General features: G+C 36.8%; 2 protein-coding genes across 3 annotated transcripts in view; both read right to left on the bottom strand.

The window, feature by feature from the left end:
• Positions 1-4,748: 4,748 nt before the first annotated feature.
• LOC134805000 (uncharacterized) lies at positions 4,749-6,420 on the bottom strand. The gene has a single exon (XM_063778287.1). It carries the CDS (start codon positions 6,334-6,336, stop codon positions 5,122-5,124), a length of 1,215 nt encoding a protein of 404 aa, XP_063634357.1. The 5' UTR covers positions 6,337-6,420; the 3' UTR covers positions 4,749-5,121.
• Positions 6,421-11,122: 4,702 nt separating this feature from the next.
• LOC134804451 (ATP-binding cassette subfamily C member 4-like) overlaps positions 11,123-27,332 on the bottom strand; it is a 63,076-nt gene continuing 46,866 nt past the window's right edge. The window contains exons 6-25 of one of the 2 annotated variants that reach the window (XM_063777492.1): positions 26,921-27,118; positions 24,465-24,591; positions 23,563-23,709; positions 23,096-23,286; positions 22,590-22,754; positions 22,153-22,290; positions 21,822-21,989; positions 21,080-21,220; positions 20,762-20,982; positions 20,541-20,674; positions 19,962-20,171; positions 19,487-19,717; positions 18,911-19,017; positions 18,660-18,783; positions 18,273-18,443; positions 16,693-16,820; positions 15,924-16,046; positions 15,490-15,612; positions 14,605-14,765; positions 11,123-12,924 (exon numbers count right to left, since the gene is read on the bottom strand). In XM_063777492.1, the coding sequence (XP_063633562.1) occupies positions 12,651-12,924; positions 14,605-14,765; positions 15,490-15,612; positions 15,924-16,046; positions 16,693-16,820; positions 18,273-18,443; positions 18,660-18,783; positions 18,911-19,017; positions 19,487-19,717; positions 19,962-20,171; positions 20,541-20,674; positions 20,762-20,982; positions 21,080-21,220; positions 21,822-21,989; positions 22,153-22,290; positions 22,590-22,754; positions 23,096-23,286; positions 23,563-23,709; positions 24,465-24,591; positions 26,921-27,118 (3,282 nt within the window). In that variant the 3' untranslated portion in view covers positions 11,123-12,650. Of the gene's footprint in view, positions 12,925-14,604; positions 14,766-15,489; positions 15,613-15,923; positions 16,047-16,692; positions 16,821-18,272; positions 18,444-18,659; positions 18,784-18,910; positions 19,018-19,486; positions 19,718-19,961; positions 20,172-20,540; positions 20,675-20,761; positions 20,983-21,079; positions 21,221-21,821; positions 21,990-22,152; positions 22,291-22,589; positions 22,755-23,095; positions 23,287-23,562; positions 23,710-24,464; positions 24,592-26,169; positions 26,297-26,920; positions 27,119-27,332 lie in introns of both variants that reach the window. The other variant, XM_063777491.1, reaches the window with a different exon arrangement.

The following is a 27,332-nucleotide window of genomic DNA, read 5'->3' as shown; positions in this document are numbered from 1 at the left end:
CTATAAAAAAAACTACAATTATTATTAAAACAAACAAAAAAAACCCGACTATTCTCATATAATTTTTTGTTTATTTATTAATATAAATGACTAAAAGACAAAACAGCAATATAAAACTAAAACTAACTACAATTAACCTATTATAACCTTAAATTTCAAATTCTTCATTACCTACTGACATTTGACATTTTGATTTTTTTCTTATACCATCGTCCCGGACGGGCAACGATCATAGACTATGCTGCCTCATCTCCAGTAACTACAGAAAATTAAAAGCCGTAACACACGACCGCACCAGATCACGACCTTGGAGCGGTTCTAGGAATAGCGCGTACTGGCTCGGAGTAATTAACAATGGAGCCGCCATTAACAGGCGTTCCCCTCTGTCGAAAAAAGGCGGCCAATGGTCAACGACATGTCAACCATATGTATGGACTGACGTTTATCTGACATGACGTACCTATACATTTGATGTGCCCCTCCCCCGCAAAAAACGGCAGACTATTTTGTACCGAAAATTTTAGACATGGCGGCTCCATTGTTAATTACTCCGAGCGTACTGGCGTAGACTTTCCACCTTAATAGTGGTAACACACTATCGCACCGCACCAAGGTCATTGTGGGACGCACCCATAAGTAAGAGGGAGAAAGCGATATCTCTTTGCCAAGTTGTATGGGTAGATACATTTAGATTATATATTTTTTGTATAGGTATATTTATTTATTTAATAATTTATCAATAGTTTAGCCATTTATTAAGCTATTGGGACATTTAATCTACCTATGTGCGCACAGTAAAACGTTTTTGGTGTAAAAATGCGTCTATCTCATCTTCTCACATCTCATTTATAGTGACGGAAGTAGTGTCACCAAATGTATGGGATGTGCAAATTTTGGTATCGGATGAATTCACTTGGCACAGATGTAATATACGTAAAGCTAAACCAATCCAGCCCGGCAGGGGGGCATCCAAAGTTACACGCCGCATATCGGCTTCTATTTACCTACCACCTCGAGATTGGTATCATTTCCAGATAAATCGGGCATGAGGAATTCATTTTTGAGACCTTTGATGTACAGTTTAATAGAAAAAAAATAAAAATATTGACGAATAAATCAAAATCGGTGTGCAATTTTTTTATTCACCTATTACTATTATCAGCCGAAACTAGAAATGCTAGAAAGTTGAAATTTGCACACCAGGTTACATTCATAATGTGTACAAGAGATAAGAAGCGATTTTGAAAAATTCAACCCCTAAGGGGGTTAAAAAGGGGATGAAAGTTTGTATGGGGTTCATGTTTTACTTTAAGCTAGGAATTTCAAACTTCGTTAAAAGATATAAGCCTGACAACAGTTTATTTAACCCTGAGATAGTGTGGCTGCAAACAGCTTACGTATGGCAATAATGTGCGTACGTCATGTATAGTCGGGGTAGTGGGCATTGGCTTCATGTTGATACTCGTATAATGTCAAAACATTGCTTACAGAGAATTCGGTTCTTTCAATTTACCTATTCGTCAAAATCTGATTCTAAATATTCAATATTTATATATTCTTCGTTTTCTGACTCTGATGAAGTCTGATTTTCAACAGATGTTGTGTCGCTTTCAGGACCACCAACCTCGATTATAAAACGTTCAGTCTCCAATTCGATTATAGGATTTTTATCGTCGATCTACATAAACCTTAAATGAAATATTAAAGTTTAAATCAAACAACTAACCAGTTCAATAAAACCGCACTATAAAATGTCAATACCGGCCATGTCAACAACCAACTTTAATACATTGTTAATTGGAATGCTATGTAATCCTTCGTCTTTTTTAAGCTGTAAGTATTTGATTGCATTCACTACAATTTTTTTCGCAACTTTGGTATTTTTTTTGGCATTTTTGTAATAAAACCGTTTATATTTGAATATATTCGGAGATATTTTCCGTTTGTTTACATCGGTGACATTCGATAACATCCAACGTTCGTTGTCAAAGAATACTTGTTGCCAGTCATGGTATAATAATCATAGACCTATATAATAGGGACAAGACATATTGTTCTATACGTACAATTGCTTATAGAAATAGCACCCATTTTGACGGCACACACATAAATATATATCTATCTCGTTTTTACTCAGTACTGTAACCCATAGCAAAAAAAGGTGACAGTATTTCAGTACGGACATAAAGTGTTCCATGAAAATACGTAAATACCTAATGCGGCCGAAAATCCGCCATGTTTAGTCACGCAAATGTCATTGTCTGTCAGTTCAGCCGGTACTTGTCCTGTCAAAAAGTCGTGGTGAAAATTAAAATTATTAATTATCTTTCAATATTTTGCTTGTGATTGAAAATAATTGAAGCCAAATGTGAATAATTACGTCGCGAATATGCCAGTGTGTAGTGTATTAGGGTGGATTTCATCACCAAAAATTTCACCATACAAAAAAATATTTTTTTTAATGTTTAATTTAACACGATTCTAGCTGGGTAAAGTAATAGGGGGCTGTATATTGAGGATATTTATGGTATTTATACAATCATTTGTGGCTTATATTTGAAGTTATCGCTTTCGGAAAATAAAAACGCAAGATGGTGATGACAATCATGGTATGGTAATGACTCTTTTATTCGCTGGGTGCGCGATGACAGCGCCAACTAGCGGTTACGATTACGGCGGACTTTGAAATGTCAAATGGCTGGATGTCATTACAAAGAGTAAGTAAACAATCAAATAATTTCAATGAAATATCGTAATTTACATATATTCTATTCGATCATTGACATCTATAGTGTCGATAATAACGTTGACCTTTTTTATTTCCCGTCTAAAATGGCACAATCAATAAATTTCAGGTAGCACACACGGACTTTCTCATGGCGGACTTCACGAGAAGTAAGTGAAGAAATAAACAAATTTAATCGAATAACGCATATCATATATATTGCAGACGATCATTAATGATTGTAGTGTCGTTAATAATGCATACTTTTTGTGTATTTTCAGTTAAACATGGCCAAATTAATTATAAAAACTGGATTTCGAGCAATCACTCACGACATCGCTTTCCAACCACAAACAACAATAAAAGGAAAACAATTAGTCTTGGCTCAACATGTGCAAGATGTAAAAGAAGTCAAATGTGAAGATCAAATGAACCACACCATTGGAGCTCGTGTAATTCGTCAAACTTCTGTGACATCGACGCCATACACAACATCCTTGAATGTAAGCTTTTTTTTCTGTTTTTGCAATCTTTGACGTAGTTACATACATACTATGATGCATTTTAATGTAATAATGTAATAGAAAGTAAAGAAATAATTTATTTTTTACAGATTGATTCTAGTCGTTATGTTACGAGTGGAAAGTGTGATTGTGTGTACAATCAGAGTGGCAGATGTAAGCATATTGCGGCTCTGATATATTACATCAACCATGAAGAAAGCTTCTCGAAAACCAGTGAAGAGCAGCAATGGGGTAGACCTAGTGCCAGACAGTTCGCCAAAGAAAAGTACTCAAAAGGGAAATACTTTCATGAAATGTATCCACCGGCAAAGAAAATTAGGTGTGATCCTTTGCCATTAGATGTTTCTGAATTGAAGGGAAAGTCATCATTAAAGCTAATAATGGAAGCTCATGCTTTGTGTTTTAATAATGAAGAAAATGATGCATGCATTACCGAAGTTGTTAAAAATTTAGTTGACCAGATTGAGATTAATTTTGAAATAGAAGATTGCATTGAATGTTTCAATAACTTTTGTATTTTTAAAGAAGAGTTTGTAGTTTATAAAAGTGATAAGATAGAAATTAACCAAAATCTAAAAGAGTTTTATGAAGCAAATATTGTGATGGAAGATGAGAAAATTATTGATTTATGTTGTAAAACTATCGAACAGTCAAAGTGCAAAGAGTGGTATACTGCCAGGAGATTAAGAATCTCGTCCAGTATCAATGTACATCATATAAAAGTGCGAAAAACAAAATCAATTGATAGTTTAGTGCAAAATATGCTGTTCCCGAAATTAATTGATTGTGAGGCTACTAATTATGGTAAACGTAATGAAAGTCATGCGCTAGAACAATACCAAAAGGTTTACAACTGTCGTGTGATAACCGTAGGAGTAATTGTGAGTAAAATTCAGCCTTGGCTATGCACAAGCATAGACGGGGTTGTCATACACCATGGATGTATTACAAAGCTGGTAGAATTTAAATGTCCAATATCTTGCCAAAAAAAAGCTATTGTAGATTTTGTCAGTAAACTTTGTAATGTGCAATATCTGGAGTTTGTTAATGGTAACATAGAATTAAAGAAAAAACACTCATATTACACCCAAATACAAACACAGATGTATCTCACTGGTATGACAATATGCGATCTTTTTGTTTATTCTCCAGTGGAAAACGGTAGTTGCACAGTAAGAGTAGATAGAGATGAACATTTTATAAAAGATGCCATTTTGAAAAGTGAAGAATTTTATTTTAATCATTATTTACCACGTTTGTATGTGTCGATTGGTAATGAGGAACTAAACGATAAAAATAATAATAAACAAATTCTGCCAAAGCGTAGTTTTACTGGTAAGAACATAATTAATCTATGAAAAATTATAAACGGAGGGCCACTTTTACCATCCCACTAACCTGGGGTTAACCGCTTAAACCTGGAGTTACCATGGTTACCAGTACAATTTGACACTGGGTTAGCGGCTTAACCCCGGGTCAGTGGGATGGTGAAAGCGGGTCTTTAGGCCCACTTGCACCATCTCAATAACCCGGGGTTAAGCGGTTAAACCGTTAACCCAGTGTCAAATTGTCCTGGTAATCATGATAATTCCAGGTTTAACCGGTTAACCCCAGGTTAGTGGAATGGTGCTAGTGGGCTTTAGGTGATTAATGTGGTTAAACATTCATAATTTATTAGTGTTTGTTACATATAATTAATAAGGGTAGGTAATGTTAATTGTTCACAATATTTATAATAAAACATTTTATTTACTGTTTATGCTATTGTTGTGTTATTAAATAAAAGTAAACTATGGTATGAAATTTTTTATTTAAATTCTATCCTTCATCATTATGAAAATGTAGAAAACAATCCCAAAAACATACATGGGTTTATTTGTTAGAAAATATTGAGGACTGCAAATTTACTAATACACAGCAAATATGCAAAATATCATCAATATGGCAAAACAAGTTTTGAGGAATTTTATTTAATATTTGATAGAGTCTCAGCCGTTGCATTATCCTCTCTACATGAATCCTGACCCGAGCTATACTGTAAGTAGCATCTGTCTCATCTCTTGAAAAATTCATATTATTCTTTAGAAAAGGTGGCATAACAAGTCCTATTTCTTTTCCACTTTCATCTAAAAATTTTTTGATTTGTGGAAATCCTTTGTCAGCCAAAACAATGTCTCCATTTTCTAAAAGATCAACCAATCCTGATTCAACTGTTATTTGCGAATCGCTTTTCCTCCCACCGGCCACTTTAGATTTAAATGAAATAAAGCCTCCTGGTGTAATACCTATGAGCACCTTTGCAGTAAAACCCTTTTTGTAATGTGAATAGCACCACACACGATTATCAACTGTAGATGGCACTTCTATTTGAAACTCTGTGCAATCAATAATCACTCGAGTGTTAGAGTAATTTGGATGAAAGCAGTCGGGCATTGTTCTTTGTACAACACTTTTACTGGGCCAAAAAATCAAATTAGATGTTGCCGATGCTAATTCTTCAAGATACAAATAAAATATTCTTGATACTGTTGTTCGATGTACACCAAACAAGACACTCAGAGCTGAAAATGTCACACCTAGTTTCATTTTCATCAAAAAAATGAGAAGTCTATCTTCTTTGGCAACCATATATTTGTGTTTGTCCACTGTTCGTTTTAATAAAAAACGAAAATTATCAAGGGTAACACCGGCAAGATCAATGAGTTCCTCATCTTCGCCAATTGATCGAAACCCAGTAAAATATTTATTCTCTGTTATGGTTGCTTGATGAGCGTAAATCTTTTCAATAGTATTACATCCTTGGTGTTTCGTCTTCTTGTCATACTTAATAATCTTCGAATTACTTGATATTTCAGTTTGAACTTCACAGTCACATATTTCTTTGTCACTATATATATACCTATTACAAATGAATGTTTTTCCTTCATTTTCAACACTCGAAAATATTTCAATTTGGCATTCTTTATCAATTTTTGTGCTAGGAGTATTTTCTATTATTTCAAATGTACTTGAATCAATATTGGGTACATTTGCTGTATTTCTTTCTTTCTTGTTACTGCGTTCCATATATCGTTGGTATCTTGACATGGCTAAATTTGCATTAACCGTTGCAGAGGTGTATGTAGCAGGAAATATTCTTGGGACGTAACTAGGACTGTTCTGTTCATCAGCTTTTTCGCCTCCAATGAAGTGTGCACTGCAAATCCTGTCATGTGGCTTTGGGTACCATGGCGATCCATCGGCACTGAAATAAAACAACAAATAAATTATAGTCACTTAACCATTGTAACGTGCTACTTCCTACAACATACAAAATATGTATAATATTAAAAATGTTGCTTTATAGGTTAGCTTACTTACTTTTTCCTCTTGACAGCGATTATCCATTTCATTCGTTGTTCTCGTTTCCAACTTGCTTGTGGAAATTTATAGAATTTGTGATCACTGTTTTTGCCGTTGTTCTTGCAGTTAACTACGCAGCAGGTTTCGTGACGCATGTTTATTTATTTTTACTTAAAATTCACCACAAATGCACGGATACGTAAATTTCGCTAGTAAAAAGTGACAGTCTGTCTGCCGAAAGTTCCTTTTTTGGCCACGGTGCGCGCTGCGATCGATTCTTGGTTCCCCCACCTCCTACTTCGCACCCAGCGAATAAACGGTAATGACACTGCATGTACGGTAATGACGATTTGGGAACTAATTTATATATGTATTAAAAAAGTATTAAAAAAACAAAAACTTTTTTTAATTGTAAGGCTTTAGAACTTTAATAAACATTACAAATAACATGTTTTTGAACATAAGACTAGCTACATAAATTATTTTTAGAAAATTATAAAAAATACATTTTATTCATATAAATAAATATATAACAAGTATTTTTATTGTATAATTTTAAATAATTTATATTCCAAAATAAGCAATTTATGTATTCATTTATTTTTTTGGGTTTTTTCAACGTTAAATCATATTAACAATATTGTACTCTTATTATCAGTTTAAACCCGCATCTTCTTTTATCTACTGCATAATTTGGTATTTATATCATATTATAAAATTGCTGGCTTACCAGTGAGCTTAATTTTTTATGATATATTACTTTTCTTTTGATAATTTGATTCATTGCATAAGTTTGTATTTTTGTTGTTTTATAAATTAACTTTAAAAATAGCTATAATGATTTAAATCCATATATATATTGTTTAATAGCTAAACATTAATATATAATCAGTGTTTTATAAGTTGCAAGACCCCTACTTGTCATGCATGTCATAAGTTACAAAATGTTAGGTATTGGGTCCGGTGACTACCCAATGGTATAATTATTAATTGCTGTAATTATATACATCAATTAATATAATATTATCAAAAAACATAAGGCCATTACGATAGTGAGCCAGTACCGTAGCCTATGGTCGCTTAAAACTTAATATATGTTGCTTGTTTAAATACTTTGTTTTAACACGACTAACATGCAATTACAGACTCTAAGTTGCACGATTTACATTATTAGATAATAAAAAATAAACATTTGTATGTTCTAAGTTCTAAGTGACCTAAATTTTGCCTACTTCAGTCAAAATGTTATTTAAAACTAACCATCCTCTAGTGTGAAAAAAATAGTCATATCTTCTTCTACATTTATTCTACATTTATAAGGTAGACATTATATAGTGTTAGAAGACATAGAGAACGTTTTTCAAACATACAGCTTAATTTCATAATGAATTATAGCAAAATAACTAGAAAAGTTTCTGAGAACCGTCATCACCATACACATGAAATCATCACCGGTCGTCATTTTTTCCCGGTGATGATGGGTATGGTGTTGACGATTTGAGAGTTTCTTGTTTTTATTTCTAGAATACGAATAATAGTAGTTAATGTCTATGCTACACAATAAACTTCATGTAGTTTGCCATTCATTTCAACAATTATTTCTAATATATCATTTGTAACTTTTTTAAACCAAAGCATAACGGTGATGATGCTCTGTTGTGACAAACTACGTTTTACAAATTTGTTCGTAATATTTCTCACGATTCAATGATGTGACTTTACAGTGAAATCATTTTTGGCATTCTATATTAAAGTGAAAAATAGGGCAAGGACCTTTAGCGGTATTTCGTTGTTCATACACGGAGATAAGTTCATATTGACATTACCATGACGGTGTTGACGAATATTCGTGACAAAATTTTAAATATTTTTAAATGTACTTTCTCGGTGAAGGAATTATTGCATATTTTCCCATGTGTTAAACAACGACAATCGCAATCGTACGATAGGTATGCTATAATTTTCACTGCAAACAATAAGGTTCAGATTTTTCCGGTAGACGGTGATGATTTTAGACACATAAAACATTTTATATAAAAAAAACTATTAAGTTATTGGAGATGGTAATTGAAGGAACATGAAGATAATAGTTCTTAAAAACATATAAAAAAGTTGCAACTCGCACAACCTACTAGTTTTTTTTATAAAGACCGAACCATAAGTTTTCGCAGGATTTTGAAATCCACCCATTAGGGTGCGGCATAAGAAAACCACCAAATCAGCCATCTTTAACCATACACAGGTACGCTATAATTTACATGAAAAATATTGGTTATTGTTAATGTTCCTGGGAAATTTAAGGATGTTTCACATTATAAATAGCAAGGTTCTTCTGTGCAGTTATAGATCATGAAGTGATTGGATTTATTTAACTATATTTTTACGCTTAAATAATGTAAACATTTCAGCTAGGGTTGTACTTTATTTATCGACTTTGATATCGACATATTATGATTGCCTATTTATATTTTCTTATTTTATCATGCTACCCCGCTTCAAACCAACTAAATTATCTTAATTTAATAATTAAATCATTTTTATAGCTTACCAAGAAATGAACATAAAAAGAAAGAGCTGGAGATGGAGACCCTGACCGACTCTCGGGAGCACTCGGGTCCGTGGGGTCGTTACTCCACAAGCTGCCCTGCGGGCTTTTTTATATCATTATTAAAGTTTTTTTATATAATTCGACATTAAGAGACCATATACATATAGTTGTAATTTATAAAATGGTTAATGTATTGTTATTATTTTTGCTTGTATGTAAATTCAATGTTGACGTATAAAAATGCCCTTGTGGCCTATTTGCTGAATAAATGTTGAAGAAGTTGAAGAGCGGAAGTCATTCCTTATTTTTGTAATAAAAAAGTGTTCTGAAGGTGTTTTGTTTTTTTTCACCCGTCGCTTAATAAGCTTGAATTTTGTATCGCTCTCACTTATAGATACGGCGCACCAAGGTCGAGGTGCAGTGCGGTAGTGTGTTACAGACTTCAGGGTTAGCAACACAACAAAATTGATTGTAATAGAGAGGTAAAGTCCAAGAAAAACACGTACACTTATTCTGACATCCAAAACAGATGGCGCTGTACTGCGCCATGTGTTTTGCGGTCACTAAGTTGTCAAACGTCAACTTTTGAAAATCAGTGTTACCGCAAAAATCGCAATATGTATTGAGTAGTACAGCGTCATCTCGTTTACCTGTCAAATTTGAAGCACGAAATTGTCCTAGACTCCACACATCTTACTCAATCAAAGTATCTTTTCACATAACAATATACTAATAAAGAATTTTTTTATTTATTTACTTACTTCCTATTAAAACATAAACTGCACAAATAATACATACTTAGTATTTTAAATAAAATGAGCCGAGAACGTTAAAAGGGTATCGATGTATCGATAAAACCTAGTAACAGTAAAAATCTTCTGGGCAGCACTAAAACCGCCATGTTTAGTCCTAAGATGACGTCACAGTGGCACGCATTATTCGTTGACGTTTCACTTCCATAGGTTTCATATTTCAGTGATAATAATATACTCCGTAGACCATGTTGCCAGTAAAAGAAATTAGTACCATTGAAAATCCGCAAAATGGCGAGGGTCAAATAAACTGTTGTCAGGCTTTGCTATTAAAATACAAGAAAACTAATTTCAGCGTTTTGGAAAATTCATCCCCTAAGGTGGCGAAATAGGGGTTGAAAATTTGTATGAAGATCAAAAATTATTTCGAGTGTGGGGCTTGAAACTTTTTATATGTGCATATTATTAGAATACAAGAAAAGTAAATTTCAGCGTTTTTAAAAATTCATCCTCTAACGTGGTTAAAAAGGAGTTGAAAGCTTGAATCCATTACAAATTACTTTGACTGCCCCCCCTGCCTACCTGCCAGGGGGTGGTGGATGTCTACCGGGCTCAAATAGCTTAGCTTTACGTATATTACATCTGTGCTAAGTGAATTCACCCGATACCAAAATTTGCACCTTATGACACTACTTCCCTCAGTATTTAATAACGAAGGCCAAAATAATCTTTAATGATTTTGGACCATAGTTGTAAGTTGTGGACAAAGCCCCCCATTCACACTCCTACCTTGTAGTCCGCCTCGTAGTCCGACTCGTTGGGTAGGATTGTGTATGGGGGTTGCGGACTACGAGCCGTCCTACCGTTTAGCCGTTTGTAGGACGGCTCGTAGTCCGCAACCCCCATACACAATCCTACCCAATGAGGCGGACTACGAGGCGGACTACAAGGTAGGAGTGTGAATGGGGGTCTTAAGGTTACCTGATTTTATGATACCTACTTTGCGATAAAATATTTGTGTATATATAGATCAAAATATAGATGGTCAAGCAAATCTTGACAGTAGACAAAGGCGCGAAATTCAAATTTTCTATGAGACGATATCCCTTCGCGCCTACATTTTTCAAATTTGCCGCCTTTTTCTACTCACAAGATCTGCTTGACCAAAGTAGGTACCTAATAGGTTAATAATAGATAAATTTGTAGGAAATAGGTCAATGAAACGACTGGCGATGGGTAGAACTTATTTAATATTTGTTCGAGGAAATCCTCTATGGCATTCACAATGGTCGGTTTTCAGTTGAAAAAAACTAAATAGATGAATTAATTTTAAGAAAAAAACTATACCGCTAAATTATAATACATTCTATTCTAAAATAAATAACACAGTGACGTTCCTACATTTATACTTAGATACTGGCAATACAAATAAAATAAAAAGTTAAGGCGATCTTAACCTAACATATTTTTTTAATTGTACCTACCTATTTCATAAAATAGGTACAGGTAGGTAGGTACCTATAATAATAAATAATTCTGTTCTCAATATGCATGCAAAATACCTTAAATAAAGTAGGTTAGAATTTGAGCGTGTTGATTCGCGTTCCGAAAGGGTTCTGTAGGTAGGTCGACGGATACACACTTAACAAACACCTATCTAATTAGCAACACGTTCAGAATTGTAACATGACAGACGCTTCCTTTGGGAATTAGTAAATGACACCCACGACAGGCTTGACGTACGGTCAGCCAAGAAAGTGTTGTACCACTTTTCGACTCTATCATCTGATTGATAGAGTCGAAAACTGGTAGACCACTTTCTTGGCTGACTGTACCTACTTCTATAGTTTCCTTGGTCGGTCCATAAGCTCTGACGAAAGGAATGTATTTTTTTAAATATAAATTATATGCATATCATATATGTACTTGTCGTTTACTGTGAGCCCACTAACACAAGACACAAAGGCCTTTATTCACCTTACTTAATTCAGTATCCTAAATGACATAGTAATCGCGTTCAGCAAGCAAGCATTAAAAAAATACCTAAATTTTACATGGTCTGAAATGGGTCTAAACTAAACTAAAGAATTCCTAATATTTAAAAGTTGTTAAAAGTTTTATTGTTTGGAAGAGCTAAACTAATGTAAAAAAAATAGTAGGTTAGTTACTTTATATGTACCTATAGCGTGTTTTTTCATGTTAACATCGTAGGTATTGGAAATATTTGTGACATAACCATTGACATAACTTATAGTCCGACTAAGTTTTCCCATATAACTTTAGTTGCAATAAATGCTGACACTTGAGGCTTCTTGGTCTGTCTGATACAGTAGGTCTACCTAATTAACTAATGTACCTGGCGTCAAGTTGTAATAGAAATGTGACGTTGTACGCGGCGGCATCACCGGGGAATCAACAACGCCTCAGTGTTATGCCTAAATGCTCCTAACTCACTAGCGGACACCGACGTAATATGTACTTCTAAAATTATTTAAAATACGGAACCCTAAATAGTTTGCTAAGTAGTAGGGTTCCGTTAACGATGCTGAGGTCGAGGGATTTTTCGCCTCGCTATCTATGGTTTTGCAACCTTCGCGACTTGTTACCGCGCGGCATTAATATCTTGAACCAGATACGATCGTTTGGTCCTAATAATTATTTATGCCACTTCTTACCTTTCTATCACTTAGTTCAAAAAATACGTAGGTTCTCTAAAAAATAATTAAAAACTTAACAACTTATGACACCTGGCACGCTTATTATTCTATAACTCCTCCATTGTTGAGGAATGTGGTCTTTGCAATCTGGAATAGTTGTTCTGACATTTTGTCACTGGTTTCTTTGACCATTTTAGTGAAGTGGCCTTCGGGATTGCTGAGGAGTTTGTAAGGGTGGTCGAACTCCACTAGACGGCCCGCGTCCATCACCATAACGCGGTCGGAGTCCATGATGGTGTTGAGCCGGTGCGCCACCGTCAGCACGGTGCAGTCCGCGAAACGTTTACGAATGGTTCCCTGGATAAACTCGTCCGTCCTGAAAATATTACAGTCACTATCATTATACTGCTATGAGAGTTCATGTCCTACATAGAATAAAATAAAAATATTATTAAAATATAAAAAATAAAATAAAAAATGTTTTTTTGAAGAGCCCTATTTATTTTAAAACTCATATCAAATGACATCTTACAACATAGGTACCAACGAAAAAAAAAAAAAATTATGTGACCATTTTTTTCGCTTCAACCCTAGAGTGTGACATGTCGTTGGATAGGTCTTTTGAAATAAATACGGTTTTTTAGAAAACATTTTTTGAAAAAGTGAATATTTTAGGAAATAATCGCCTCGAAAGAAACAAAATGTACGTGAGGATTTTTTTCGTGTCAACCCTATGGTGTGGGATGTTGTTGGAAAGGTTTTTCAAAATGAATAGGGGTTTTCGAAGAATATTCTTTGATAAAGTGAATATTTTTGGAAATAATCGCTTTGAAAGAAACAAAATGTGTGTGATAATTTTTTTATCGTTTCAACCTTATAATGTGGGGTGGTGTCGTTGGATAGGACTTTCAAAATAAATAGGGGTCTTCAGACAACATTTCTTGATAAAGTGAATCATTTCGGAAATAATCGTTCAGAAAGAAAAAAACAAGGTTTTTCCTTCTAAGTTTTGAACCATCTTTCCAAAAAATATGGAATAAATCACAAAAATAGTGCTTAAAAAACTCAATCAAATTTAATTAAAACAAACTTGATCAGTTAAGCCGTTTATGAGTTATCGCTAAAAGTCTTCCCTTCTTATTTTAATTAAAAGCCTGGCAACCCTTATTTGTTACCAGATTTTCGCAGGGAACCCTGTGCCATTGTATTTGCAATAAAATTACCATCATTTTGATGTATAATTCAAGCGTCAGACAGATAATTATCGATATAAAATCACCTCTTTAAACACGGCAACCACATAATAGTGACCGGAAAAAGATAGGCAACCTAGTTGCTTTATGTTGTACAAGTTGTATACTTCCCATTGAAACTTATTTCGTTGGTCAGACAATTCGGTGAAATTTGCCAAAAAAAACTTTTTTTCAAAAATTTATTACAAATAGCCTGGACCATATTTCTTTAGGCAACCCTATTTATTTATGTTCTGGAACATATTTTCTTTCATATTTTCATAGTTTCATCCGTCAGACAGATTGGTGAAGGTCGACCATATATGTGGGATCTCCTACTAATAGATATTGAAAGTCCTTTTACATAGAAAACATCCATAACACCTCTGTTAAACACAGAAATAAATGTCCTTACCAGGATTTGAACCTGGAACCTCCAGCTTCGTAGGCAGGGTCATTATCGACTAGGTTAGAAGACCTTTAATAATTAAAGTAGCAACGTAGTTTTAATTTCTTTCATTTAAGCTATGTGGATCATGGGATTCTTGTAATAGGTAGGTAGAAATAGCGGGAAAGGGCAAGGACACGTTTATCCATTGCGTACTTCCTTTATACTGCGTAAGCGCACCGAAGCAACTACTTGTTTTTCGGAAACAATTGTGACCTAAGTACCTACAAGAGTAGGTGGATCTTTTCCTTATAATTGTTACTGCTGTTTCGAGAGTTTGCTTTATGTGTACCTACTGTTCTTTATTTTTCGTGTAGTGCTCGTTCGTGCATAGTAGTTTTATTGTATACAGACGAGCCTATAATATTATACTCACTTGGGGTCAACATTAGCGGTGGCCTCATCGAGCACCAAGATGCGGTTGCCGCGCAGAATGGCTCGAGCGAGGCACACCAGCTGTCTCTGTCCGAGCGAGAAGTTCGAACCGCCCTCTGACACTTTGAAGTCCAATGAGTGTATAGCTGACTTCAAATCAACCTGACAATAAAATAATATTGGGTCATACACATTTTTTAGCAAACTCGTTCGTGTCTTTCCTGTAGACATCGCAAATTTAAAAAGGCAATCTAAAGCTATTTTTTGCGCGGCACCTTTACAGGCGGGTTACATATTTTCAGTACCTGAGACTCAAATAAGAAAAACGGGATATCTATGTACCAGAGTCGTTAACTTTGATTGTATTGTCCTCAGAAGTTACGTTTTTTATAAGGTGTTCGGATTTATTCGCGTATTTCCTGTAGACATCGCAAATTTAAGGCAATCTAAAGCTAATTTTTACGCGTCATCTTTACAGGCGAGATACTTTTTTTCAGTACTTGAGACTCAAATAATAAAAACGTGATATCTAGGTATGTACCATCAGCAGTGATCGTACATTTTCCAGCATTTTTGGTGCAGCGGAGTGGTGTTAACGGAATTGGTATAAATAATTTCAACCCTAATTATTAGTTAGCGTTAATTACGTTAATATTAACCTTAATTTACCATTTCAGTTGAAATTATCTATACCAATTCCGTTAACACCACTCGCTGCACCAAAAATGCTGGAAAATGTACGATCACTGACCATCAGAGTCTTTAACTTTGTATTGTCCACAGAAGTGACCTTTGTCTAAAATTTGTTTGACCCTATTGTAAAATAAGAACGTGCTACAGGAGCAAGATTTATATCTAGTCTACTTAAATACAAAATGAGTCTTACTGCTTCAAGCGCCCTCCAAAGCTGCTCATCATCGTAACTGTTGAACGGATCTAGATTGTATCTTACTGTCGCAGAAAAGAGAACTGGTTCTTGAGGTATGATGGAGATCTTGGATCGCAAATCCTGTAGGAATAAATGTATATTGTAGTTAATATTTAGTTCGTGACGGACGTTAATATTTGATTGTATCTACGCAGCGTACTACGTAGGCGAACCACACGCGAACGCGAAGCGTAGCGATGCGGCGCGGGGTGAATCTATCCTTTGATACCTATAGAAGTGTCCTACGTGGGCGATCTCGTTGCGAACGCGAATGCCTTGGGCCCGCCGCGCCGCGCCACGTCGCGTTCGCGAGTTGTTCGCTTACGTAAGACGCAGCGAAAACAGCTTTATAGGACTCTAATGTTGGACGAGACGAGTGTAGTTAAACTTGCCTGTAAAGCCAACTGAGCCGTGTCGACGTCGTCGATGAGCACCTCGCCCTCGACGATGGCGAGTCGGAAGAGCGAGCTGATGAGCGAGGACTTGCCGGCCCCCGTGCGCCCCACAACTCCCACCTGAATCAGGCGCATATTCACTTGATTGAGAAGGTACAGATTAAAAAATAATAATGCTTCTTTACTTATACTTACACTGTAGATTTTTTTTATTGTTACCTACTTATGTAATAAGTACTCGAATATTATTATTTAACTACCCGAATACCCAATTAGAATTATTCGGGTAGGTATGTACTACTTTTTCCTTCAACCGAGGAAACATGGAACTGATGGATCATATAGCACGCGTTTAGTATTAAATAAATATAAATAAATAAATATTAGGGGACATCTTACACAGATCAAACCTAGCCCCAAACTAAGCAAAGCTTGTACTATGGGTACTAGGCTACGATATATATACTTGTATAGATAAATACATACTTATATACATAGAAAACAACCATGACTCAGGAACAAATATTAGTGTTCATCACGCAAATAAATGCCCTTACTGGGATTCGAACCCAGGACCATCGGCTTAGCAGACAGGGTCACTATCCACTAGACCAGACCGGTCGTCAAGTATTTATTAAGGCTTCTTCGGAAGTTGTATTGCTTTCAAAAATCATCATTGCGATCGACGATGTTCGTATCTGAAGACGTCGGCGGTGAAAAAATTCTTAGCTAATTAAATAAATAATGAAAGATGAATAGTGTTTACCTTCCATCCATTTTCTATGACTACGTTGAGGTTTTTAAGGATTGGCAAATCTTCTGTGTTGTACTTCATGAAGACATTGCGGAACTCGACACGGCCGCGCCACGGCCAACCCTTTGGAGTTGCCTTCGCTGTAACGGAAGCGAAATGTTCTAGAAAGCAAATCAAAACAGTGGAAAGAGAGATAGAAAAAGAGTGATACAGAGACAGAGAAAGAGAGAGTGAGAGAGAGAGCAAGCAAAACATGTTCACGTAAATAATATCTGTCCTTGTCGCTTTAGGTACTGGCTGGGCTGAGCGCTGGTGGCCTAGCGGTAACAGCGTGCGACTTTCAATCCGGAGGTCGCGGGTTCAAACCCCGGCTCGTACCAATGAGTTTTTCGGAACTTATGTACGAAATATTATTTCCTATTTGCCAGTCGCTTTTCGGTGAAGGAAAACATCGTGAGGAAACCGGACTAATCCCAATAAGGCCTAGTTTCCCCTCTGGGTTGGAAGGTCAGATGGCAGTCGCTTTTGTAGAAACTAGTGCCTACGTCAAATAATGGGATTAGTTGTCAAGCGGACCCCCAGGCTCTAATGAGCCGTGGCAAAATGCCGGGATAACGCGAGGAAGAAGAATCGCTTTAGGTACTCGTCTGAACAACTAATGGTTCTTTCTGCTATAAAATATGTACATATATATATACCTACGTATGTACGGGGCCATATCATGGACGGATTAAGAACGTTCTGATTAAAGAACCATTCCACTTATTTCTCTTAGCTGCAGAGGATCAGTAAAAATAAAGATATACGTAGACCTATACTGTTAGACAAATTATAAAGAAGTAAAATAAGTATAATATGATCGTATCAAGTACAATTGTTAGTCGCTTGCCACTAGTCCACTTGTCTCTAGAATACATATTTGAGCGTTTTCAAAAAAAATTTACATTTCATTCATGTCTTCAAAATATTGACTTCTTGGGCACATTTTACTCAGAATCATTTGTACAGTCACCGGCAATAATATGTTACTCTTCAAAGGCCGCAGAAATATGTGACACTCTCTTATGGCTCTACAAATAAGATAGAGTCAGATGTTTTTGCGGCCTCCGTTGTGTAACATACTATTGCAGGTGACTGTACATTCACGCCTCATACATGAAAAAATGTGTCCCAAGATTTCCTTTCCAAATCGTCACATTTTTGTATGAAAAGTTTTTTTATTTGTATGAACGTGACGCACTGGATAAATATTTTTTCATACAAAATTTTAGGATGTTTTTTCATGTATGAGGCGTGAATGTACTAATGATTCTGAGTAAAATGAGCTCAAGAAGTCAATATTTTGAATACATGAATTAAATGTTATTTTTTTTTGGAAAACGCTCATTTATGAACTACATAGGGGCTGTCCATAAATTACGTCATCGATTTTTGACGATTTTTGACCCCCCCCCCCCCCTATAATCATCCAAAAATCATGCTTCAAATGATACCATTTCCTCCTACTTCATGCTACCGTCATCCGATGTCCAGACCCCCCCCCCCCCTAATTTGAAATGACGTAATTTATGAATAGCCCCATAGGTACCTACCGCCTTTTTCCCAGAGTGACTCGCGTTCTATGTGCGTGTATTGCAATATTCTCTCAACGCTCGTCATTTGCGAAATAACTTCGGCCGTCTGACGCACACCGAACTGCAGCATTCCGGTTAGAATCAGTGTCTGCGATATGGCCAATCCCACGTTGCCGGAGAATATGGTTTCTAAACACCAAGTAACCAACATTAGGTACGTAAGTAAGTATACGCTTATAAACAGTGTAGGTAAGAGTGTTTAGTTACAGAAAATAAAATACTGAGAATAGTGTCAGTAGCCGAGTTTCCGGGGCTTATAATCTAGTAAAATTGTATTCGAGCAACATGATTTTATCTTTGAAAATAAGCATTCCATTAGTAATCATCCTTCAGTTAGATACTTACTGCTATCAATAACAAGGAAAGCGATGATGACGATTGCTAAATATATTACGCAAATGAAATCGAGCCAAAAGCCAAGAGTGACTCCACTAGCTAGGTAGCTGGTCCACGTCGAAGTGTGAATGTCCTGAAACAAAGTTGGCGTTATTGAAATATACTCTAAACACATTACAATTTTTCGGAACGAATGGCGATGCCAAAACTTTATTTTCTGTTACTCAGTGATAAAAGTAGTAAGTAAATAGATGCTTTACCTGGAACCGATCGAATTCTTTTATCAGCCGTTCCTGTGCACCTGCTGAACGTATAGTGCTGATGCCGTTCAATGTGGCAGCCATATGTGAAAACACGGGACTGCGCGCTGAAATAGTATTCAGTATTCATTTATGTCTTTTTTGGGTAGTAGATATTTAAAAAAAATGACCTCAGGGGGCCGATTTTTGAATTTCGACCGCTCGATTTCGTGTATTTCGTTCAATAATATCTCCAGTACCCGGCATTTAAATTCTACTAATAGAATTGAAAACGAGTGGTCAATACCACTCGATTCCCAATTTCTATCGCTCGTATTTCAAAAATTAACATTTCACTGTTTTCCGCCGATTTTCGAGTGACTAAATCGAGCACTTGAATTTCAAAAATCGGCCCCCAGTACTCAACGAGAACGGATTACGCAAGTTACAAAAACGTATAGTCTAGCCAACACTTTGTGCTAGAAACAGCGACTAGTAATGAAAAACAAGCAAGCAAAACATAATTTGGGGTGATACTTAGGTACATTCAGAGTGATCTTCAGTGTAGGGGTACTAATACTATTACAGAACACTTACTAGTTCCTTCTAGCCGTTTAATGGACTGCGCAGACTTCAGATAAATCTGAAGAATAACGTAAAACAGGAGCAAAATAATTGTAGTTGGTAGTAGAGTCCAAACGAGCGCCGCCGCATTCAGAGCCAGGATACTGAACATCACCAAGTAGATCTGAATACATTCCAATAGAAACCGAGGCAGCAGTTCATCTAAGGAACCGATGTCTTTCGAAAATCTGTTCAAAATGCGACCTGAAATAAAATGAAAGTATTTAAGTAAGTTAGTATGACATTTACAATTTTAAAGTGTGACGGCACCGGACCGGACATCGTCATGGGAGGGGCGCTGAAATCAACTGAAATTTTGGGGGTTGGAATCATTGATGTAGTATGTTGGAACATAGCGGAAGACACTAGGACCTGTGGAACTTGATCATGTCCTGTCCCTTCATAAGTAATATTGCTTAAGTATCAAAGCAGTTATGGTGGTAAATACCTGACGAGTTGGTATCGAAGAAGCGCATAACGCCACGCAGCATGGAGTGGAACATGTCATTGTGCAGGTTGCGGGAGGCCGTCATGCACACCTTGAAGAACATGAAAGCGCGCGCGGTGATGAAGAAGATGCAGCACACGATTAAAGCCGAATACACGTACAAGTACTGTGCAGTGTCTAGCGGCCCGATGTACGCGTGGATGTCTAAATCTGAAACGTATGACAAATAAATATGCAACATACGCTTTGAATCACTTCTTTAATATTCAATGAAATAATACAGTACAATACCTACAATACAAATCCTCTTTAATGCACAACCTAAAGAAAAAACATTTAGATACAAGGAGACACACATAATAATACACGAAGACAGAGGTAACCAAAGGCGGTCTTATCGCTAAAGAGCGATCTCTTCCAGATAACCTTCCTCTCCTTCCTTTTAATACTATCTGTTTATAATGGGTGCAGACCTCGAAGATGGATTTTGTTATTTAACATTACATGACTTTATTAACACATAGGTAATTAGGCACCACAATACTTATTGTTTTGCAAAATTGTTAAGCAAAATCTAACCTGACTGTAGCTCAATGCCAGAAAAGTAGCTGGTTAAAGAGAACGATGTGTTGGCCGGCGCTTCCAAATTGCGATCATATTCCTTAATAGTGCTGTTGGATTGCCTTTCTTTTTTTAATGTAACTTCATTAGTCCTGAGAATAAGAATAAAACATTAGACAGCAATGATGATAATATATAAAATATGAACATATTAGCCGGAATCGGTAGCATAGTCATACCAGAAGGTGACCCAGTAGTCGCAGAGTGTGGCCGCGAGCTGCCCGACGATCAGCAGCACAATCATGAACAGTATGCGCGGCGCACGGCCGCCGGCGCTCAGGTAGGCGCCGTACACGTGCCAGCCCATCGAGCCCGACTCTCGCTCCTCCTCCTCCATCTCCTGAGCCGGCACTTCGCCTCCGGTGGACTCCGCCAATGATGGACGGCGTGCTGTCGACAACTACAAAACCAAAAAAATGGTCACATTTCGCATGCCATGTTAAAATGGTATTGTTGCTTGGGACGGATAGCTGATTTTTTCAGTTTTAGTCACTTACTCTGGCCGATGTTCGTCTTGACATCGGTTTTGGCTTCTCTTCAACTTTTTCATCGTCTTCTTGAGTAGCACTCAAAAGTTTGGCGAAGTCCTTTCCGTAATTTATAAGTTCCGCGTAAGTTCCTTTTGCTTCTACGGCACCCTATGAAAAAAGTAAGGCATTTTTATGATGAAAAACTTTTAGGCGGTTATCACACTGGATGTGATTCGCACGTCACTCCGATGTTTGAGCGAAATAACGCTATGCGCGTATTATAGGTAGCGACATTCCGCTCGCACATCGGAGCGTCTATTTGTATAAACTTATTGGAAAAGTCGATTGAAAATATAGCGTTTGTTGATGGGTACAGTAACATAATACGACATCAAAAATATCATTTGCCTCGTCGGCGTCGTAGAAATAATTTTAGAAAGTGTTAGAACACAATGGTATATTTCCTTTTGTACCATACAAGCGTAGATAGGTAAAGCTAGCTCAGTTTGTCCACAAACAACTAATTTTGACTAATTATTAATTTTGTTTTCTGTATATACATATGTATGTACACTTGAGTCACCGAAAAAAAGAATAATTACTTAGTCATTAAGTTAAATTATCTTGGCTCATTCTTTCTTAACACATCAACATTAACGTTCTACCGGATACTGAATTTTTTATTGTATTTTTTTCTAAGCCGTGTACTTTACTTTTGAATTGAATGAAAAACAACAAAGCAGTCAGTGTGCAAATGATGCCGGCGTACATTGCTCATAATAATGATGTAATCAGCATCCTTGAGGTAGTGCAGCTGGTGCGTGACGAGCACGCGCGTGGCGTGCCGCAAGTAGCCGCAGATGCACTCGTCGAACAGCTGCCGGCCCACGTGCGCGTCCACCGCCGACAGCGGGTCGTCCAGCAGGTAGATGTCCGCCTGAAACCGGAGCCGCACAATCGATCACTCCGCATATCCGTTCATTTACAATTACACCATAATTCCTATTGACCGCCTGCGAAATACAATGTACTAACCCATTTGTCGCAATGATGTTTTTATAACAACAAAAAAATATTTGAGACATCTAAATGACACTCACCTGTCTATAAACTGCTCTAGCGAGGTTAATTCGCGCCCGCTGTCCGCCAGAAAGTGAAGCGCCTCTTTCGCCGACCAATGTTTGGTCTCCATGAGGGAATTGTTGAAAATCTTTTTGCAGAGCGCATACTCTCACCACCTTAAATATAAAGAAGACCCCTTATATAATATTTTTGCCATAAACTCTTCTATTACACAAATAAGGAAGACAATAGAAAAAATATTATGACTTCACTTCACCTGTGGACACAATTTAATTATCTCTTGGGCCCAAACCTAGTAAAAAGACAATGAAGTAAATGTTCATTGTTGTATTTTACCTCCTTTTTGCAAGTCGCACATCATTCGCACATCACCAGAGTCATAGAGACGAGAGACAGACTGTTAAATGATTTAATGTTTACATCGCAGTAGTCGATTAACAAGAATAATACTCACTTCTTTATATTTTTTGGAATTATAAGGCAGTCCAAAGAGGATGTTCTGTCGGACAGTGGCCACGAACAGCCACGGCTCCTGGCTCGCGTACGAAAGCGGCCCGGACAGGTGGACGCGGCCGCTCGTCGACCGGAGCTCGTTCAGCAGCAATTGCAACACGGAACTCTAAATAAATATATGTACATTAAACTGTGTAGGTACAGTATTTTTTATAATAAATTAATATTTGCTGTGTGCAGAGCACTGGGCTAGATCCAGTGGTCGTGAGTTCAAGTCTCACTCATGACAGTATTTTTTTCCACTTAATTTATTGCTAAGCTTCATAGCATCGATCGCAGATGTTTCTGCTAATGTCAATATCCAGGAAGGAAAATAGAGACTACGTAAGGGCGCATGTAAATCAAAGCGTTTTTTGGTCCTGTGAATGGATATGTTCCGATGCGAGGTTAGAACGATCACCCCTAGAAGTAAAGAATAGCTCATCATAGTGAAGTGTAAAGACAAACCTTCCCTGAGCCGACGGATCCAATGATGGCACAAAGTTTCCCCTTAGGTATTGTGAAGTTAAGTCCGCGCAGCGTGACTGGCCCGTCCTCGATCCAGTTGGCGCACACGTCCTGGATCAGGACGCCAACATCAGGGCTCACCGGGGCCGCCGGCACCGCGCTCATCAGGTTCTTCTCGTTGCACACGAATCCTGCGTACATTAACATTTTTAGGTGTTCTTTTCTGTTTATGAGATTTCATATATTTATTTATTCAAACGCAACAATATAGCTTCCGACACATTGCCGTCAAACAACTACGAAGAATTTTTCCTATAAAATAAAACATAAACTGTTACGGACTACGGTGTAGCTCTAAAAGATTAGCGTTACCATGACTGAGTTCAATACATAAGCATTCAATCACCATCAACGCAGCAAAGAAAACGGACGCAATAAAAACTAAAAAGAAGATTACGAGTAATTACCTGGATTAAAGATTCCCTCTTCGTCTATCCTTTTGAAAGTGTTGGGTCGTAGATCCACTTCGCTTAGATTGTTTCTCTTTCTCTCCACGCTCTGTACAAGTTTGGCTATATCTACGTCAGGCACACTACGGAGATCTTCGCGTTCATCTATCACAAAATACACATGTTACAACAATGTACACAAGACAATTTATGAAAGTATTAGACTAACGATATTTAAATCACAAATATCACAATACATAAAACGTAAACCAGCCGATTAGTGAAAACAAATATATAGGCATCACAAACCCCTACCAACAAATAACAGACAGTTAGAGCCATTTTAAATATGTACATTAACAAGTTTCAATTTAAGGTGATACAAGTAGGGGATTGATTGGCACGTATGTACAATTGTACACTACAACACTTTTGACAATAACAATACTACAGTAGACATCTACGGTCTGGCCAACCTCAAGTGGCAGCGACATTACAGTAAATTTAAGTGGCAGTGACATTGTATTATGTAATTAGGTATATCTGCGAGACCTAGGTAATGGAAGAAAGCAAGGAAAAATAGTTACTAAGGGAAGACGCAAATATATTAAAAAATGGAAAGTACTTCAGAACTGTCACCTATGACTGAAATGAGAGGCAGGCCGCAGGCAGGTCAGACCATGAAATGGAGTAATGTACGAACTGGCAACGAGAAACATATAGTCAGTAGCAGAAGTTGCTAAACGGGCCAGGTGTTCAAAATGATCTTGACGCGACTTTATTGTTAAGAGAATAAGAGTGTGTCAAGGTAATTTTGAACACCTCGCCCGCTTAGCAACTTCTGCTGCTGACTGTACAAGGTTTATGGCCGTCATATTTCACTGCCACCTTTAGTTGGTCAGACTAATAACGTCTCATACCCATTAGTAAAATAGCTTGTATGCGTAGAATTGAGGCATACGCTTCCATTGACTGAGCAAGAGAGTTCGGCATCGTAATGGCAAATGTCGCTTGGAGCGTGTTGAACATTTGTGCCAACGGGAAAACCTGCGGAAACCAGAACGTGCAAGCTGTAATGTTAATACGGCATGCCATGCAACCCCTAGATACCTCCGCGTAAGTAAGTACACATAGACACTTTCCTAAAATTGCGAAAACAGTGGTGTCAAGAGCTGCACCAAACCAGTCCACTGCCCAAAACAAGTGCTATAATATACAAGTGTGAAGTTAAGTATACATACAACTCGAGTCTAAAAATTAAACCAATCGCAAGAAGATACGAGCCCCAATGCGTATGTTTTCGTCTAGTCAGACCATTTTTTGAGGTTCTCGCGTTTGTACAAAAATAATGTTTTAGTTTAAAAATTACTAATATTTTATGGTTATACTAATGTACTATAATTTTATATGGTAATATTCTACAATAATTAAATCCAAATACAAGAAATACCGTTTGTACTAAAAGAAAAAAATAACGATTTTTTATTTTTAATTTGACGGGTAGGAATATAACAGATGTGAAAAGGGCTATTACTAGGGAAAGCAACACGGCTTTGCTAATGTACTGACAATTTTTTTCGAACCCATGCATGCAGCAGTGCTGTAGGAGAGGACAATATGATTTGGACAACGTTTTTGAAAAGTACATTTTTTCAGCAATAATAGTCTCATGCAATTGTATTATACGATCAAAATAAACTAGATTAAACATTACTATTATGGTTCCCATTACTGGGTCATTTTATGTTCATGTGTAAAACAAAATTGTTGTGTGGAATTAGACGAACTAATTTGTATCGGGGCTCGTAATTATGTCAAGGTTGCGAAATTTCTCAAAGTTTTTATCTCTAACTCCCGGTCATAAGAATAAATAGCGCCTGGTCATATAATTCATGCCTGAAATCTCCTGGGTTTCGCTATGTCCGTTCACATTGATCCATGTGTCCGTTCTCGGCTTATTTGTTGATTTTTGTCGACAATCTAGAATCCTTAATAACCCTCGCTTAATGTTATTCATTTCAGAGCAAAACTTTTCAGCATAGTAAATTAAAAATTACCTACTGTTACCATAGAGAAATAAGTATTTAAGCATAGAGTGCCCACTCCATACATATATAAAACTCATTTACAATAAGTTTTAAGCCAGCTTTGCGAAAACTTATTTGTAATAAAATTTATGCTTAATACGTATTAAGTTTTAAGCGAATTTAAAACTTGTGAATTATACGTTTTACCATATTAATGTATGGAGGAAATTGATGTATGGAGTGAGCACTCTAAGCTCACATATTTCTCGCTGACGCAAAAATACCGAGACGATCTATCCTTTGTAGGCCAAACCAGTAATTAGCGCCTGAATAGTGAATCAAATCTGATCTGTTCGCTGAATCTGAAGGCATACTTATATCACTCTGTAGTTTAATCGGCTACGAAATACAACGAGAATATATAGGTATACTACGTGTTTTTATTGAAACCATGTACCAAAATTCTGTAAATATAAAATCGAGTCATAGTTATAATTTGGACTCGTATGAAGTAGTTAGGTTATGTAGATAGCGTTTGTAAAACGTATAGTCATGCAGTTTGCAAGTGCAGCATGCGGAGGCATTGAGCCCCACGTACCAAACAGCATGAACGCCTCGAGGCGCTGAACCGAGATCAGCGCTTCCGCCAAAAACGACACCGCGTTAGACATTATAATAGATAGGGTGCCTTGGAGGGTGTTGTAGAATTGCGCCAAAGGGAACACCTGAAAATTATTCGATTGATAACATTTCAAATTAACTAAGGTGCCATAGTTTCGTAATAGTTGCCATAAGTATTTGGAAATTACTATCTCCCAATGAACTAAAACATCATTATCATTAGTTAGGCTGTAATTGCCTTGACAAAACTACGAGTACCATGTACAGTATAGGTTGTACTAAACCATGTTCATTCTTCATGGTTTATTTTTATGCTTTATCCTTGTAAGGATTCTTCACAAAGTTAATGCTTGTTGTACTTTCCATAGTACATAATTTTTATTGCATCAAACAAGATGCCGATTTCACTTTACGTTTTTTTACGTTTTTCGTAGGGAGTGCGGACCTCAGGATAAGTCGTGAAAAAAGCTGACTTTAAATATTTAACTTTTACGAACAACCCGCCGATTCGCAGACGCACGTCGACCAGATCCGCATCCAGAATACATTATGTAAGCAACCGCACAATGTAAATTAGCTCGTTTATGTTGCGAACAATGTTTAAATTATTTAGAGTGAAGGTTTTTTTTTTGGTTTGCTGAATCAATCAAAAATATAAATCAGTGGTAATAAATTGAAATGTTATCAATGATTGCCTCAAAGATTATTAGTGTAACTATATGACTTACGATATCCGCCGTGACTTGGAAGCCGAAAAGCGAGTAAGAGAGTAGGGTGATGTAGAGCGTGAGGCGCTCCGTGAACACCATGAAGCTGAGGTACACGCCGCGGAGGTACGATGCCTGAGTGATGCACTTGATCTCGTTGCGACGGGCTAGCGCCACCACTTGCTCGAACGGTTTTTCCCATGCGTACATTTTTATCACCTGAAAATTTTGGTTTATATGAAACCAGCCTCTTGTATTAAGATAGATGTTCCTCAGATGATGCTTTATCTACGGTCTTTGTACAGTCGAGTGTAAAAATATGGGTGTAGACAACTTACTCGTACTCAAAAATTCGCTGACATAAGAGCTATGGGACATATTTTTGAATATGGTTTGTGCACCCATTTTTTTACACTTGTCTGTACATGGGTAC

Source organism: Cydia splendana, chromosome Z (genome assembly GCF_910591565.1).
Source record: "Cydia splendana chromosome Z, ilCydSple1.2, whole genome shotgun sequence".
Classification (NCBI taxonomy): domain Eukaryota; kingdom Metazoa; phylum Arthropoda; class Insecta; order Lepidoptera; family Tortricidae; genus Cydia; species Cydia splendana.
Note: the sequence above shows the minus strand (reverse complement) of the source record. Positions and strands in the feature narration are given on the sequence as shown.

What these genes read in the sequence shown, in the direction of transcription:
- LOC134805000 (XM_063778287.1), bottom strand. Translation starts at nt 6,336, where the DNA reads ATGTCAAGATACCAACGATATATGGAACGCAGTAACAAGAAAGAAAGA.